The 18108-nt window shown below is 49.1% G+C and overlaps 1 protein-coding gene across 1 annotated transcript; it reads left to right on the top strand.

Moving 5' to 3' along the window:
* The first annotated feature begins 1890 nt into the window (after positions 1 to 1890).
* Positions 1891 to 17583, top strand: dcn (decorin). Its single transcript, XM_086146437.1, has 8 exons — positions 1891 to 2071; positions 6803 to 7034; positions 11194 to 11306; positions 12591 to 12804; positions 13783 to 13896; positions 14153 to 14246; positions 15283 to 15421; positions 16714 to 17583. The coding sequence occupies exons 2-8, from the start codon at positions 6824 to 6826 to the stop codon at positions 16912 to 16914; spliced, it is 1086 nt and encodes a 361-aa protein (XP_086002563.1). The 5' UTR covers positions 1891 to 2071; positions 6803 to 6823; the 3' UTR covers positions 16915 to 17583.
* Positions 17584 to 18108: the final 525 nt, after the last annotated feature.

Raw genomic sequence — 18108 nt, 5'->3', positions numbered from 1 at the left:
ATTCATTCACACGTCACATAGACACACAACCATTCACACTCATTCATTCACATGCAATATAAAGACATTCAACATTCATTTACACGTCATATGGAGACATTCAACTATTCACTCACTCATTCATTCACACACGATATAAACATACAACATTCATTCACAAATCATATGGAGACATACAACCATTCATCCACTTACTCACACACCTGCATATAGAGACATTCAACCACTCATTCATTCATTCAACCACTCATTAATTCATTCATTTATTCATTCAGTCATGCATTAACATGCAATATAGAGACGTGCAACAATTCACCGTCTCATTCATATGTTATGTAGTCATACAACCATTCACTCATTCATTCACATGCAATATAAAGACACACAACATTCATTCATTCACACATCATATGGAGATGGACAACTATTCACTCATTCATCCATCCATCAATTCATTCATTCATTCGCACAAAACATAAACATACAATATTCATTCACAAATCATATGGAGACGTACAACCATTCATGCACTCACTCACCCACCTGCATATGGAGACATTCATTCATTCATTCATTCACATGCAATATAGAGACATGGAACCATTCACCGTCTCATTCATATGTTATAGTCATACAACCACTCACTCATTCATTCACACGCAATATAAACACATACAACATTCATTCATTCACACACATCATATGGAGATGGAAAACTATTCACTCATTCATTCATCCATTCGTTCACATATAATATAAACATACGACATTCCTTCACAAATCATATGGAGACGTACAACCATTCATCCACTCACTCACCCACCTGCATATAGAGACATTCAACTATTCATTCATTCATTCATTCATTCACATGCAATACAGAGATGTGCAACCATCCACCGTCTCATTCATATGTTATATAGTCATACAACCACTCACTCATTCATTCACACGCAATTTAAACACATACAACATTCATTCATTCACACACACACACACACGTCATATGGAGATGGACAACTATTCATCCACACACTCACCTGCATACAGAGACATTCATTCATTCATTCATTCACACATATGGACAATTTAGTGTCTCCGCTGAACCTCCTGCATGTGTTTGGACTCCTTGAGGAACCCTGAGGAACCCCATGCAGATACAGGAGAACATGGAGGCTCCATGAGACAATGAGGAAATTCTCCGTCGATGACTTTCTACAGCCGAGCAGAACTTCGGTTGGTTTTAAAGCGCAGATGTTGAAGATGGAAACGATAAAACATCCAAAAAAAGGCTGAACGACAACATCGCGTTGTTTCACCGGAGGAGCCAAACGGCGTGGCCTCAGCGCCAATTTGAACATTTAAAAGAAAGTCCAATGGAAACGCGACGGAGGTACGGGGAGGCGGGGGGGGGGGGGGGAGGCCTCCATCTCGATACATGAGATAAAGTTTGTGCACGTGTGCGCGCACGGAAATAAGGGATGAACGGCAAAGAAAAAGAAAGAGAAAAGGGAGAGTCGGTGCAGCTTCTCCTCCTCCGAGCTCCTTTCTGGACGTATCATTACCAGATGTCACAGCGAGAGCTGCTGCCAGCTCGCTTTCTGCTCCAAACTCTCCCTCCTTCCTTTCTTTTTTCTTTTTTTTCTCGATCCTCCTTTCTTTTTTCCCCCTTTCGCGACACTCCCCCGCCCTCCCCCCCACCACCCTCTTCTTCTTTTTCTATCCCTTCTCCGTTTGCAGCTGTTTTTGCAAGTTCTCCACCAATTGTCACGGCCCCTTTGAGGAGCGAGGCGTCGGAACCCCTCCCTCCCTCCTTCCCTCCGTCGCTCTCTCTCTCTCTCTCTCTCTCTCTCTCTTCTCTTTTCCCCCCTTCCTTCCTTCCCGTCTCGACTCCCTCTCTCCTCCCCCTGTTGTGACAGAGCACACCTGCTTGATCTTGACTGCGACCGCTTCGAGACCAATTACCCCGCAGGCCCTCGCAGCCGCTCCGCCGTCTCGTCCCCCCTTTTTGGATTTTGGGAGTTCATCTCGACCGTTTCCTCTCGACCCTCCCGGCTTCTGCCCAGAACAGGTTGGTGGATCTTTTGGGACGGTATTGATTTAAAAAAAAAAAAAAAAAAAAAAAGGAGAGGGGATCGACCGTTACGTTTCGGGTTTTTCGCGCGCGCGAGAATCACCCTCTATGCCGACGATGTTGTCGTTTTTCTTTACGTATCGCGGCGTCACGTGCCTTGTTGTTGAATATCCACGATACGTTTTTTTTTTTTTTTGGGGGGGGGGTTTTGTGAGCGGGGGGAGTCCGACCATTTCTAGCCCCCCCCCCCCCCTCGAAAAACAAAAAAAAAAAAAAAAAAAAAGGCAGCGGCTCTGGAAGGGGGTGTGGTGGTGCAGTTGATGCTGACACCTAAACCCATCTGCCGGAAAAGCTCATTTTCTTAGCTTATTATTAATATTTAACAAGTAATTTTAACATTTCCGCAAGTTTAACGTAAAAAAAGTTGGGTTTTTTTTCCGGCTTTATCAAGCGGAGCCTCCGAAACACGTGCGTTTTGGAGCCTCATCGTTTCATCGCTCCGCGTCGTCGAAGAAAAAAAATAAAGTTTTGTTTTTCTTTTAAACAGTTTAGTTATTTTCCCCTCCTCCCTTTCACCGTTCAGCTTTCTGTCTTTCCTCCCCCGTGGGGGTTCGCTGCCGTCTCCAACCAAAGAGAGGAAAAACAAAAAAAAAAAAAAAAAAAAGCAACAATGCAGGATTTTTTCTTCTTCTTCTTTCTTTGGGAAACTTTCTTTTTCACAAAGTTCTCTTATCTCTGCACTCCTGCGTTGTCTCAATGTCACCCCCCCCCCCCCCCCCCACCATCTTCCTCCTCCCTCCTTTAGCCGCTGTGTTTTCACAGGAGGCAAAACAGGACGCGGATTGCTAGGGGCGACTCAGAGCGCCGTTCACCTGGCAACCAACCTCGCGCCGCTGCCATTAATCCCGAAATCATCTATCAAAGGGAAAACGGAAGTCGCATCCTTTTTATTTCCCCCCCCCCCCGCAAAGCACAGGAGGTCCAACGTAGCCGTCCGAGCTAGCGCGCGAGAGAGACGTGGGACTTTTTTTTTCCGTTTTGATGGGAAGGGGGGGGGAGGAAGAGCGCGGAATGGGCGTGGAAGATGGAAAGGGATAGAAAAAAAAGGTTGGGCAAGGTTGATAATAGACCCGGAGTTGATGGCGAGCGCGCGGATCCTCTCATGGAAACGTCCGAAACGAGCCAAAAAACTTTCCGGCGCCGACCCCGACCTCCCGCCCGGGACAGAAAAGCCCACGTCGGCCGAGGTTTCGCGTGTTTTCCGGCGCGGCGTTTATCAAACCGTGCCGTTAAAAACTGCAAATCCTGGGGCTCCCGGTGGGTTAAAAGCGCCGCACGTGTTTTAAAATGTCCTGCGGCCTTGTAAATACCTTCCCATAATTCAACGCTGACCGGCGCTTCGCCAAAACAAGGGGGGGGGGAGGGAAGCTACCGGCACGGCGGAGAGGTTCACGTCAGCTTCTTTCCCAGATGTACCGGTCGTCGGGGTTGGAGGGGTTTTTTTTTTTTGAGCGGAAAGAAGGGAAAGTGACAGCAGAGCGGAGGCGGGGGTGGCCGAGCTGCGCGACTCCACGCATCTGCTTCCTGTCTGGGAATCATTAGCGATGGTGAGGCCGCGGCGAGGGGAAGAGGGAGGGAGGAAGGGATGGATGGATGGATGGATGGATGGAGGGACGGGAGAGGATGCAGCAGCGTCCGGCTTCGGTGGAAGCCGTACTTTTAACACCAGGCGGTTTGCGCATCTTTCCGCGACGATGCATTTTTTTTTTTTTTGGCGGCTAAACGATAGGTGGAGAAAGCGAAAAAAAAAAAAAAAAAGGCTAACGGGTGTTTTTCCAATCGAGTTTTCGCATCTGCGGAGGAATTTTGCTAAAGATACATCGGCAAGATGTAGCGTTTTTAAGTCGTGTTGCGACACGCTGGTGCTCGGAGCCCGCCGGGTCGGGCCTATGTATACACAAACGTGTCCTGTGTGTGTGTGAGCGTGTGTGTGTGTGTGTGTCGGGGGGTTCAACCAGCAGGGCTCGCGGACGCATCAGATGAAAAAAATTTGAAAAAAGAAGCGCGGCGGGTTGACTCATGTGTTTTCCCAGTAGATCCGTCCCATCTGGAGGGGAAAACCCACATCCAGAGCGGCTCCGGATTAAAACCCCGATTCCACAATTTGTGACGGGACTTCGGGGGTGTTAACGCTCGCGGCTCGCGGTCGTCGGCGAATGTTCCCGCTCTCGAGTCGGATTAGCTCGTATTTTCATTAGAAAGGCGCGGGATGACGCGCAGACCAAACGTCCGGATCCTCCGCGCGTCGATCACAAATCGCTTCTTATGAAACCGACATTTTTATAAATGAAAACGCTCAAAGGAAGGTTTTCTCTCCGTGAATCCACTTTGTCCACAATCCCTGGACCGCTATTGGATCATCTTGGTACCGATCATAGTTTTTTCATTCCACCTCCCGGATCTTATTTTGAAAAACGACCGTTTCCGACTTCCCCTTCCTGCCGCACTTAGCTGTGTCGCGCCGTTTCGCACATCGGCTACCGCAAGCTAGCACGGAAGTCGCCCGCGAGCTGATTCGAAAGGAAGCGAGCAAACTATGACGCCGCAGAAGCAAAAAGAAAACTGCGTTTAAAAGAAAATATCAGGATTCCTTCATCGCAACAGGTGATACACAAGCTCCGCCCCCGCTATGCATTATTAGCGGCGAACGGCTAGCTAATGAAGCGAGGAAACCCTCAAAAAAATCTATTATTTATTAATGATCGTTTATTATTTATTATTTATCACTTATCAGATATTATTTATCACTTATTATTTATTATATATTATCTCTCATTTATTATTTATTATTTGTAATAGGGCAAAAGGGTTGTAATTGCCTCATTTAAAGTCATTGTATATTATATATTAAATGCTAAATTCTATTAAATATTAATTCATATTAAAATTAAATACTATTAACTGACAATTTGAACGCCCGCGCCGCTAACATTTTCATGCATAAAACTGGTGCCTGGTACAAAAAAGGTCGAATTAAAACACTAAACCTGCAGGAAGTCGATCCCATCGGACGCGAGGCGGCGGCGTTCACCGGTCGCTAGCCAATCACAGAGCCACACACTGACTTGAGATTAAAGTAACAATTCACTCATTCATTCCCGCATTCGGACGACGTCGGATCTCCAAATGAAATGTCCGACGCGTCCGCAGAACCCGCTCGAGATCGACCCCCGGCGACCTTCTCGCAGCGAGGCGGAAAACATATTTCCTCAAAAACACAGATGGCGTCCTGAGCGACCCAAAGTCTTGAAAAGAAGCCCGGAAAAAGACCCGGCGCGCGTAAATCTGTCGATCTGCTCTCGGCCGGCGGGGAGATTCGGTTCAGCGCCGCGCGGCGGGGGGAGCCGTTCCACCAGATCGCCGCCATCTCGGGACGCATTCCTCCAGACGCGCCTCCAGATGTTCGGCGTTACGCGGCTTCACCAAAAACACCTTTGATACGACGCGATGCGAAACAAAAGCGGGCCGGGCTATCCCGCTTTCTGGGAGAGTTAAAACAAACCCGCCGAGGGGATTTACAAGTTTGACCCGCAAAAACAAGCTTTTCTTTGGATCTTAGATAAGAAGCCAGGAGGAGAGGAAGCGCGACTCTGGAAAAACCTCCCCGTATCCGACGTGTCGCTATGCAGGACTCCGGACGAGCGCCGGCTTGCGAAGGCCTTGAGCCGCGGTCGGCCGCGACCGCCGGGTTGGTGCTTTTGGGTTTGTCGTCGCGGACGGAGACTGTAATTACGGGCGATGCCGCCGCCGTCCCCGCGACCTGGCGCGACCTCGACCCGGAGGTTGCGCCGCGTCGTCGTGCGCCGCCCGTGAATCCGATGCCGCGTCGACCGACGGAAAGAAAAAACGAAAAGACGGCGACAAAAGTCGGGGTCGAACTCGCGCCCGTGATCCGAAACCGCCGGTTTCATCGTCCCGCTCGCGACGTCCAGGTCAAGGTCTGCTGCAGGACCGGCGCTCCCACATCATTTGTTAGCATCCGCAGCTCAAATCCTCCCTTTAATTATTGTGGCACCGAGACAGGAAGCAGCAACTCTTGGCTTTATGCAAAGAAGCAGATTACTGGGTGTGTGTGTGTGTGTGTGTGTGGAAAAGGTCACAAAGTTTCCCCGGATATCTGGCTCCGTGAGAGTGTGTGCATGTGTCAAATAAATATCGGCTTGATGAACCGTGGTTCGCAGAGCTTTTCTCACACACACACACACACACACACACACACGAGGTGTTGATAAAGGATTTTAATGGCGCGCAAACAAGACGTGTGATTTATTACCCCTGGAGACGGGGATAGCGGCGCACAGTGGCAGCGTCACGCTCTTCGGGAGCTTCTTGCGTGGAGCGCCGATGCAGATGTTGGTGTCTTTCCAACGCAGGAGCTCAAACTCGTATCGTTTTAACCCGAAAAAAAAAGCAAAGCGAAGTCACTGCTTGTGATAAACTGATCAGCTCGGACCCTTTCTGCCTCCCAGGCCAGAAAGGGAACGGTAAAACCGCTCATTTAGTTGTCACGCCTAGATGTTTGATCTTTGACCTTCACCCGTCACCCCTTGGACCTCTTTGTTTGGTCTTCCTCTAAAACGCCCTCCTCGCCGTTTGATGCTTCTCCTGACTCATACAAAAGATGTCGGTTTCGTCCAAACATTTGGTTGGTATGGTCTCCCGCCGCAGGCTCCCCTCGCTAGCAGCACCATGAGGTCGGCCTGTCTCGCTCTCCTCCTGGTCACCGCCTGCTGGGCCTTACCCTTCCACCAGTCGGGCTTCCTGGACTTCATGATGGAGGACGAGGCGGGATCCGGGACCAACGAGACCGCCGAAGACACAATGTTCGTCATGCCGGTCGGACCCAGATGCCCCTTCCGCTGCCACTGCCACCGACACGTGATCCAGTGCTCCGACCTCGGTAAGAGAAGACGCCCGAGCGTTCGTCCGTTACCCGCTCCGTCCGCACGGTTCGCCGAGTCCCATCTGATTGGTGCGGTGTCGGCTAGCATCGACGCTACTGAGCATACAAGTAAAGGAACTGCACTTCACCCGCGCTGTGCGTGTACCACAAGATCTCTGTGGTACACTGGCCAGATATCCTGAGTTCTTCAGATAAATACCGGAGAGGATGTACGAACGGATATGTCTCCGACATTTCCAACGGACTTTCCTCTGAGAAAGTTCTCGACGAGAAGGAAGTTCGCTTTCACCCCGCAGCGGCCGGTCGCAGGGACGATCTCTTCGCACATCAGATAGAGACATACGACCGCTCACTCCGTCATCGGACGATGAACCTCCTGCGCTTTTTCAGACAGTCCTTCAATCGGACGAGATTCAGCCGTGACCGGCTCGGTATCCGCGTCCATACTCTAGTCCACGTGTGCCAAACTCGAGGCCTGCGGGCCAAATGTGGCCCGCCACGTCATTTTCTGTGGCCCGCGAGGAACGTCTTAAAAGGTCTGATTGGCTTAAAATAAAGAAGTTCAACGCGTGCATTGACCATAAAATACATTTCCCAAAGTTCATGCCGATCACGTTACCCGAAACGTGGCGGCGTCCTGCCGTTGTATCCAAGCGGTATGTCTTTGTGTTATGAGGCAGCGTCGGTTGTCAAAGAGTACAATCGACGTTGACATTTTAACACCGAGCTAAGTATGCTAAAGTTAGCCTGCTGGAAAAACAACAAATTGTCCAAGAATTAAAAGCCAAACTACGATGACGGCGGAACGTGTTCACGAAAGCCGCATCCAAAAACACTGCAGCGGTGGAGGCGAGCTTTGGAACAGAGCAACCGGGAAACATTTTGGATTTGAATGAGTCCTAAATTCAGAGTATTTAACATGATTTTACATTACATTTGGTTCCATTTAGTTACATTCATACTGAGGGCAACCATTATTATCTCATTATTCCACGCTACGTAGAAAAGAGGCGGTAAATTTGAGCTCCTCTACTCCGCTGTCATTGGACGGCAACCGCAAATTCCCAAGACGTTATCACGTCCGCCCCGACTCCTTCACTTTCTCTTACTTGTTGTATCTAAGAAGGAAATGATCTTAAAAGGGCCAAACAGCACAATCTGAAAAACATTAAATGTTTCTAAACTCAACGCAAAACATTGGGTTTAACTGCAGCACGCAGCTAAACAGTTTACGCAGCGTTTGTCTCCGTTGGTCCGACCCGGAGATTTGTATACACAACTTTGCAGAATCGCCTCGGCGCTTCTATAACAGAGAAGTCGGATCTCCCTCTTGGCTCCGCTTTTGTTTGGAAAAGGCGGGTCGAGGCTTCGGGGAGCCAGATAAAGAAGACGGAGGGGATTCGGGAACAAGCTAATGAGAGCGAACACGTCCGGCCCGAAATCCCGTTCGCTTTTTGAGATTTTCCACGTCCGAGAGACAGATTTACCGAGCTAATCATTTCCCCCGCATGTAATAAGGACGATAATCCCTCCTCTCGGTCCCTGGATAAGGTACCTTCACCAAAACATCGTGCACCAATCGAGACGATTTGGTTGTAATGAGAACCAGGAGCCGTCGCGACGAGTCCGGACAGGCGTCCCGTCGCGCGCAGGTGTGCGCAGATTCGGCGTAAACGCCACCTCCGTTACGTCAAATTTATTTATACGCCGTCGACGCTCTTGGCTGCGAGCCTCCATCTGTTCTGCAGACTTGCTGGAACTCACATAAACACTCGGGAACACGCACAAAGGCATAAACAATATACATAAATATATCGGGATGCGAAGATCCCCCGTTGGCTTCCATTCATTTAGCATCTGCTAGCATGGAAAGCGCTAACACAATCATGGAGTTCGCCAACTCTGATCTGAAAGGGATATGTTTATTTCTCGGTCTTTCTCGAGTTGAACCCCGTGCACGATTCTTGCGCACGTGGGAAAACGATGCTAAGCTAGCCCGATCGTTGTTCTTCTGTGCTGAAATACCCATAAACCATAATCCAGTCCCGTGCTAAACGTGTCGTTTTAACATCGAAATATTTCAGGGAGTGCGATAAGATCTACCGTAATTTCCTGACTATTGAGCGCACCTCAATATAAGCCGCACCGGCTAGCCGATCGCTATCTCGGGCTTCCTCCTGCGCACTAAAACCGCCAAAGTCGACTTCTTCGGTGTCGGAGTTGAACGGTCATTTCATCGGTCCGATGTGACGAGGATAAACGCTTTAGCGGCGTGAAGCTCGTTAGCGTCCCCCAAGCCAAAAAAGTCCATACATTAGCCGCATCGTTGTTTAGGTGAAAAAAGTCGCGGCTTATCGTCCGGAAATTACGGTATATATTGTAAAGGCGCTTACAGTGAGAAGTGCCCGTGCAATTTAATGAAAACGGCACTTATTTGTCGTATCTGATATTCTACTATTTCCAACCCGGCTCCAGCGTCCAGACGGGAATTGCATTCCTATTTTCCGCTCGGTGCGGCGGTCATTGTTTCCACCCCGTCCACAGCCTGCAGACCCGGGCCTGGACTCGCCTCGCTCTCTCCGGGGAAACTCGAGATGCAGAAATCAGCCCGAGCGCAGCTCGTCGCAGACAAAGCCAAGTTGATATTTGGACCAGACGCCGACAGGGGATCAACGCTAACATGAAGGCACCCGGCCTTCGCGCTCAACTTAGCGCCTTTTACCTTTTTAAACTCAAACCGACAATCGAAAACGTAATAAATAAAATCCCAGCGGACGGGGTCGCATATCATCATCCGTCTCGAGCCACATCTAGATATCTAGAATCCAGATAGGGATCGCAGCCAGTAGAAAAGAAAAGAAAAAGAAAACATCCAGCCGTTTGACATTTATATTGTGCATTGCCGTGTGCTAACACAATCGCAAAAATAAAGTAAAATAAAATAAAATAAAACAAAACAAAACAAAACAAAACAAAATAAAATAAAATAAAATAAAATAAAATAAAATAAAATAAAATAAAATAAAATAAAATTAAATTAAATTAAAATAAATTAGATTAAAATAAATTAAATTACATTAAATGTTTGTCTCTAAGCTAGGATATTAGTAACTGTATAATATGATATGGACATATATATATATATATACATCTATATAATATGACCTGCTTTGTGAACACTGTTTCTGTAATTAATTGGTGTAATTGTTCACACACTCCATCATATTTTCAGCTCATATAGAGAAATGTCGCTATTATATTTCATCAGCACAGGACTCTAACGACGAGTTGGAAACGTCGCTTGGTAAAACGTGGCGACATTGAACCTCTCCGGCGGGTTTGCGTCCGTATGAAGATATAAAAACGCCTTGTTAAGAGTCTATCCAATGTCTCCTTCGCGAAAATAAGCAACCAACTCTTTCGGCGCTCCCCGAAACACCGTTCTCTCGTCGCGCCGCCACATTTTGTGTGTCACAATGGTCATATCGTGCTACGCAGCCCGAGCAAAACAACTTAGCATGAGCTCAGTGTGCAGGTATGCGGCCGCTCACTTGCTCCAGAGGAAATTTGTTTCAGGGTCCATTTCCACCGTGTGTGCCTGGAAGGTTACTTTCCCTTTTGGAGTTTCACTGTAAAATGCATTCTCGTAAACCACCGCTAGCAGGGTAGAGCTAATAAAAAAAAAAAAAAAAAAATCACGATTGATCGATCACTCCCGGTAACCGTCCGACGTTGCGTGTCGGAGATTTCAAAACTCCCAGCCGCCGCAGGCGGACGTGTTTCTGAGCTCCGCCGGCTGTGGAGGCCGTCACCGCGGGGGAGGCGTTCGCCGTCAATCACGTTTCGCGCTCGTGGGTCAACCGCGGGTTAGCACGCCGGCTGGCAGGAGGTGCAAGTCGACACAACGTCAACAACTATGACGGCGCCCGAAAGGACTCTGTTTAGCGCTAGAAAAGCGTTTTTTTTTTTTTTTTTTTCTTTTCCCCATCCGGGGTCGTACGTGCAAGTACATCGTGTTCTGACGCCAACGTCAGCGTCCAGATGTTTCTCCTAATCTTGGATATATAAGAGCGTCTCCGCCTGACCTCCGACAGCTGTCCGGGCTCCCGCCGACCGGCAATAACCCGTCGTCTCGCGATTGTTTTTTTTTCGGTAGGCCTGAAGGAGGTCCCCAAGGACATCCCGGACGACACCACCCTGCTCAACCTGCAGAACAACAAGATCACGGAGATCAAGGAGAACGACTTCAAGAACCTCAAGGGGCTCCACGTAAGCGATTTTCTACCTCCGGCCGATTCCCGGTGTTACCAGATGTTCTTAGGTGCGCGTTTACTTTTGGGAATCCCCTTCCACCGGTATGCTCGCACCACATGTCGCCCCTGAACACCAGGTGCGCGGAAAACTATCCCCCCCGTTCCCTGAGGCCTCGCCTTCCCAATAAATACCTCGGTCCGATGGCCGGAGCCGTTTCCACGGCGGCGTGACGGCCCCCCCTCGCCTTTGCAGGGAAGTGCATACCTCGCAGACAAACACCGCAAGGGGTGATTCGCCTAAGAGACGGATTTGAAATTGGACCTCAACCACACACACACGCCGATGAATATATTGCATCTTGACACCCGACGGAGGTCCCGTGTAAAAGTAACAGCCAGGAAATGCGGCACCGCTTCATCATTACGCTGCAGCTGGAGTATGAAAAAAGAAATGATCGATTAAATCCATCTTTACGAGAGATTTCGCGCAAACGCGTCTTCCCGTTGACTCTTTAGAGATACAGGAAGCTGTTTTTTTAAAGGATGGAATTTATGTCGTGTGGGAGGATCAGAGGGGTTTGTCAAGTTAAAAGCTAGTTTATGGTTAGACGTCAGAGGAGCAGATGCTGCGGAAATTTTCGGGAAAGGACCCGTCATGGGTCGTGGTGGACGGAGTCAGAACCAATTTTTCCGGTCCAATTTTAACCGATTGTTTGGACGGTTTTCCGGGATAATGAGAATCACCTGGCGGGTCGTCCCTCGCCATCAATGGAGAGGGAACGCGCTGGAATTCCGCGCCAGAGTCGTATTTAATGTTTACTCAGCAAGTGTTGAGAAAACACCGCGGCTTGGACTTCAATTATGTGACTCACCGAGCCGCGGCCACAATCATTTTTCATGATGATCTCTTAAATGTCGAGCCACGTAAGCGGCGAGTAAACATAATCCGACGGCGCAACGTCGGTCTTGACTTGCACACTCGAGAAACGGGACGGCCGTCGCAGCAATCGCCCGAAAGCGCTCTCCGAATGCGTCCGTGACATTCCAAACGCGCGGTTCAGAGGGATTCCGCAAATTCAACACGAGCCTCCGACCCCGTCGGGTCAGTCCGACGCTATGCAACATCTGAAAAAAAACACAAAATGCGGTTCCGCTTTCGGGGTTTCTCGGTGCGTGCCAATGAAGACGCCTTTGGGGATTCGAGTATGTTGTCCGGGGCGCCGGCAGAAGCGAGCATGTTGGATATTTGTGGCCGTGAAGAGTTGCTCCCAAAGTGTTTTCCCTTTATCTTCAAATACAGGCTCTGATCCTGATGAACAACAAGATCAGCAACATCCATCCCAAAGCCCTCACCCCGCTGTCCAAGCTGCAGCGCCTCTACCTGTCCAAGAATGCGCTGAAGGAAATCCCTGCCAACATGCCCAAGAGTCTGCAAGAGCTGCGCATCCACGAGAACGAGATCACCAAGATCAAGAAGTCCTCCTTCCAGGGCATGTCCCATGTCATCGTCATGGGTACGGACATGAAAACACCATTCCCGTTTGAAATATAGCCGAGTGTCGTGACAACGTTCGAGCAAAAGCGCAGTCTACCCTAAAGGTGCAAGACGGCACATCAGGCACTCTCGCTCAAGTGCAATTGACACTGGAGTTGTATGCTCGAGAATATACGACAGAAGTTGCTCTGTTGGCAAAAAACGCTTTGCGCGGTTCACATAAAACCTCCATAGTCACCGCATGATAGCGGACGTCAACACAAAGATGTCTGAAACTTCTGTCATCGGATCTGCTGCTCGTCTGTCCCTTTGGGCGTCACTGCGGAATCAAACGATCAAAGTGCACGGTTCGGTCGGCGCTGTCGCGACGGACGCTCAGCACGGAAACTCAGCTCGATCCCCATTCTTTTGCAACCAAGTGAAGCAGAATTCCACGGGCCAGTTTTTTTCAGAAACGACTCGCGGTTTGATTTTTGGCGCTCGGGGTCTTTACAGTCGACTGGAACCGGTTTGTAGTTTCGCAATGGCGGTTTATGACTATAAACACTGGAGCGGCTGACCACAAGAGGGGCCAGCTCATTTTCTGAAAAACTTTTCAACGGGCACGCCTTTTGTAAACCGGTTCCAACTATCCGCTAATAAAAAGGGAATCAAAACTCTTTGAAAAAAGAAACCCTTCACTACATGGTCTCCTCGCCATACTTTTGCTTGGCGTCCTTCACGCTCCTCTCCGACTCTTAATTCTCTCTCTTCCTCTCCAAAGTAATTTTCTTCCTGCGGATTTAACTGCGACGAAAACGACAATGTGTGATGAGAGTTATAATCCCGCCGTGGTGAATCAGAGAATCCAGCGTTGCGAAACGCTCGCTTATAAACAACAGATATTCCCCTCTACCGAGGCGCTAAAGTCATGACTCAGCATCTGATTCTCATAACGGAGTTAACCTCCTAGATGTGTTCCATGATTGTGCCGATTCTCTTCCACCTCCGCCCACAGAGCTCGGGTCCAACCCGCTGAAGAGCGCCGGGATCGACAGCGGCGCCTTCGCCGACCTTAAAAGAGTGTCCTACATTCGCATCGCAGACACGGACATCACAGAGATCCCCAAAGGTACATTTTATCTTCTCCAAAAGAAAGCATACATGTCATGGTGACAGGGGGCAGGAGTCCAATCGCTCACGATGGCCTAGTCGCCATCGGTGCGTGATCGGGTGAATGTGATCTGTCCGATGTCAAGTGCTTTGGAAGCCCGAGGTGTGAGACCACTGAAAATGTTTGGTAGGACATAATGAGATTTATCTGTTTTGAGTCGGATTGGTCGGTTTTCAGATAACCCCCGACCAATGGTCTTCTTCTGCGTTGTCAGGTCTGCCCGGTTCTCTCTCCGAGCTCCACCTGGACGGAAACAAAATCACCAAGATAACGGCCGACAGTGTCAAGGGCCTCAAGAACCTGGCGAAGTAATCCTGATTTTTTTCTTTTCTTAATTTTATTCTACATGACTCATTCTTTCCTTTGTCCTTTCTTTTCCGCTTGGAATGAGATCATGCGACACAGAAGGCAGTGGCCGGCTAACGGTGGATTAAGTTTCACCTCCTATCTCCGAAGGTTCCCGACCCGCGGTGACGCCTGGTTTGCTTATGTCATGCTTTTCTTCAGAGGTTAAACAGCTATTTGTTTTTTCTGCAACGCAGTCACAACCTAATGAGCAGCAGCAGGGCTTTCAAATCTGCTTCTCCGATGGCGGTATCCCGGACTGAAGGCCTGGCGCGGGTTAGACTTGGACGGCAGACAAGAAGTTTGAACCACCGAGCATACAACATTCGCTCCCATTTAAGCATCATAAAGAGACACGAGCACTCACCCTCTCATTCACGAGTCATCGAGACATACAAGTATTCACCGGTTGTGCAACAGAAAACCTCAATGTTTGCAGAGCAGAATCCTGTAAAAAGAGATTCGGGGCTCCTTCTTTGTCCAGAGGTGCCTTTATTTTCCTTCCTTTAGCAGATCCCCACTCTCCCAGTCTGAAGGCCGCTCACACGGGTGAAGGAATGTAACATTAGCCACGGAAGAAGTGGTTTGATTACTATATTTGGACGAAGATCTGTTTAAAAACAACACGAAACAGTGTTGTGTTTGGGCTCGGCGCGGGACTGCACGTCTTCCGGTCATCTCCGCTCGCCCCGCAGGGTTATCCGAGCTTTCCTCGCCGTCTCGTCTCGCCGGTTTCCGCTCGCCGTCTCGGCGATTCATATCAAACCCTCTGCCATAAGCGGCACTTTTGGGATAATCAAAATCACCGGTTGCCCGTGGCTGTTTGCGCCAGCCTGTGTTTATAAGATCACGGCGAAGGCTCGCGCCAAAAATGCCTGCTAGTCGGCGGCGTCGGGGAAGATGTGGGCACAGAATGTGCTTTTCTTTTCATTTTCCGTGTCGATGGCGGACGGCGTTCGATGTCTCGCGCAGTCTCACCTGTGAACCGTCTCCCCGCAGGCTGGGTCTGAGCCACAACGAGGTAAGCTTGGTGGAGAACGGCACTCTGGCTAACGTCCCCCATCTGCGGGAGCTGCACCTCGACAACAACGCCCTGACCAGCGTCCCGCCCGGCCTCCCCGACCACAAATACATCCAGGTATGCGCAGGTTTGACGGACAGTGCGCCATCACAGCGCCCTCGTGACCACAGCTGTCCGGTAATCTCACTTCGACTTGGGTGTTCTAGCCTTGTCCCTTTCGGGTAGTCACTCTCATCTGATCCCTGCAGGAAAATGTACTTCTGGTGCCCAATCTCAACTTAAACAAGGTTCCCAATAGTTTGTCAAATGGAACGTCGGTTAGCGTTAGCGGTTTCACCTGTTGGGGAGCGGCGTGAGCACAACCGGCTCCAGAGCCTTTCGGCTTCTCTTCTAGAGACAAAAGGCAATGATAAACAAACAAACACGGAGAAGAATAAATAATAATAATAATACATCATCTTGGAGTCAGGGTAAGGGGTGGGGTTCACCTTGCAACCATCACAGGGCCACATATGGAGACAGAGGCATACAACTATTCATCCTCTCGAGACATACAACTCTTGCCCCCCTCGAGCGTCAAACCAAGACATTCAACTATTCGTCCTGTCATTCACCCTTCTGGGCAACGAAGGGTCCGCAACGAACCTCCTGCATGTGTTATGACTGCGGAAGGAAGCCGGAGAACCTGGAGAAACCCCACGCAGAACATGGGGATACCACAAAGAAAAGCCCTCCAGGGAGCTTCTTGCTGGGAGGGGCATTGTTTAGATAAACTCAACTTCTTAAATCAAGCAAACCAACCGGAGTTACGTTGATTGCACGGGGATCAGAGAAGGGACAAGTTGGTTCGGTCGCTCTAATCACAGACTCCTTACCGACTGCTGAATCGGTCACACCGCCCGTAAAACTTTTATGATGGGATCGCTCTCCATTTATTGGTCCTATAAAAGGTATCCGACGTTCAACCTCAAGGGTTCAGGAATCTGCCTTCCTCATCCAAGGATGACAGAAAAGAGAGAAAAACCCCTTTCAGAAAACTTTCTTGTTCCATATTTTCTCCCTTTCCGATCCCGCCCTCTGCCTTGTTCAATGTCCTCTTTCTTTTTGCCTTTTCCGATTGATACGACGGGAACTGGACGCCCTGATCGTTTTTTAATGATAAATGGCGGGAGAGTCATTCGCAAGTAGTCCTGTTTTGGAAACATTTTTTAGCTTTTTCTTTCTGTTTTTTTGCGCCCGGTAGCCCTCTGCCGCCTCCCTCGACACTCAAACCATGTGCGCGTCATCGGTATGCCCGGGAATCGGGTGGGAAAGGAAGCATCTCTAGCTTATTTGCTATCATTTACGCTATCACCCATCTTTCCTGTTTTTGCCTTTAACAAAACAAACCGCCGTGAACCCCCTCCCAGGTGGTCTACCTCCACTCCAACAAGATCGCCGCCGTGGGAACGGAGGACTTCTGCCCCCCCGGCTTCAACACCAAGAAGGCCATGTACTCCGGTATCAGCCTCTTCAGCAACCCCGTGCCGTACTGGGAAGTCCAGCCCATCACCTTCCGCTGCGTCTCCGACCGCTCCGCCATCCAACTCGGCAACTACAGGAAGAAGTAGAGCGCCTCTCCGCCTCCACAACCCCGAACCCCACCGAAACCCGCGGCTCATCAAGGGAGTGTGCATTTGTAAATGAGCGTGTGAAAGTTTTGTAAGCGTGCGTGTTTGACCACTGATCCCCCTCCCCAAGTCATTACTCCACATGCGAGAACCCCATCACCTCCGGCAGAAGCGGCGGCGGCGGCGGCCATTTGGAACACGGACCTCGGACGAAGCATTTTGCATTTTTCAAGATAAAAAGCTAGGCTAGCGCAGCAGTTAGGAAATCACATCCCACCCGCCTTGCATAATCCCGGCCCACACGCTGTAACACGTCACGAATCAGCGGAAAAAAAAAAAAAAAAAAAAAAAAAATCTCGGAAAATGTTAATAAATCCCGGTTCTATTCACGTTTTTTTTTTCCCGATCATTGAGTTTTGCAAAAGCTGGCCTGTAGAGCAGGCGGCGAGGGGTTTACCTTGTGTTTTTTTTTTTTTTTTTTTTTATTTGTTTTTTTTTTTTCCAATACCTTAAACAAACCGGTATACAAGAATGTACTAGATAATATTACCTTTGTAATAGAAATAGCATTCGGAGTGTGACATTATAATGCCGCGCTCTTCGAGGAGACAGAGAGAAAACTTGTATTGTGTTCAATTCAAGTAGAGATAAAAGCAAGCGTGACTTCTATCACCGTGGGCTTTCTTGTGCTTACTTCGACCTTTTTCATCGGACGATGCGTCTTCGCGCGGTTTCTCCTCCGGCTTCGGCGCAACGACGCGAGTAAAGCTACAGAATAAACCATGTTCAAAACCCGACGCCAAATCCGGAGATTTCTATGCATGCCTTTTTTTTTTTCTTTTTTTTTGTCCCCCCACCCCTGTCCACTTTTTTTCAATCCATATGTACTCCCTTTTTTTATTTTTAGCCGGGACAGAATTGCGGCGGCGCGCGTGGACCGGCGTGCCCACGGCGCCTATGTTGGTGTGAATGTTGTATTATAGATACTGTATATAAATGCTGTATAAAAACGTCTCATTTGCTAATGGCACTAGCACTTATCGCAGCTCGGACGTAATATATCGGCAACAAAGGTGTTCCTCTTTCCCCCTTCCGGAGCGAGGGACCCCGGCTACGGTGTCCTCAACAAAATAAATGTGCTAATTGAAAAAATGGCAGTTTTTAATGGTTGCCAAGAGCTAAAAACTTTGCATT

The sequence above is a fragment of the Fistularia commersonii genome, chromosome 5 (assembly GCF_037954325.1).
Source record: "Fistularia commersonii isolate RoL2024-O1a breed Wild chromosome 5, RoL_Fcom_v1.0, whole genome shotgun sequence".
In the NCBI taxonomy this organism is placed as follows: domain Eukaryota; kingdom Metazoa; phylum Chordata; class Actinopteri; order Syngnathiformes; family Fistulariidae; genus Fistularia; species Fistularia commersonii.
Note: the sequence above shows the minus strand (reverse complement) of the source record. Positions and strands in the feature narration are given on the sequence as shown.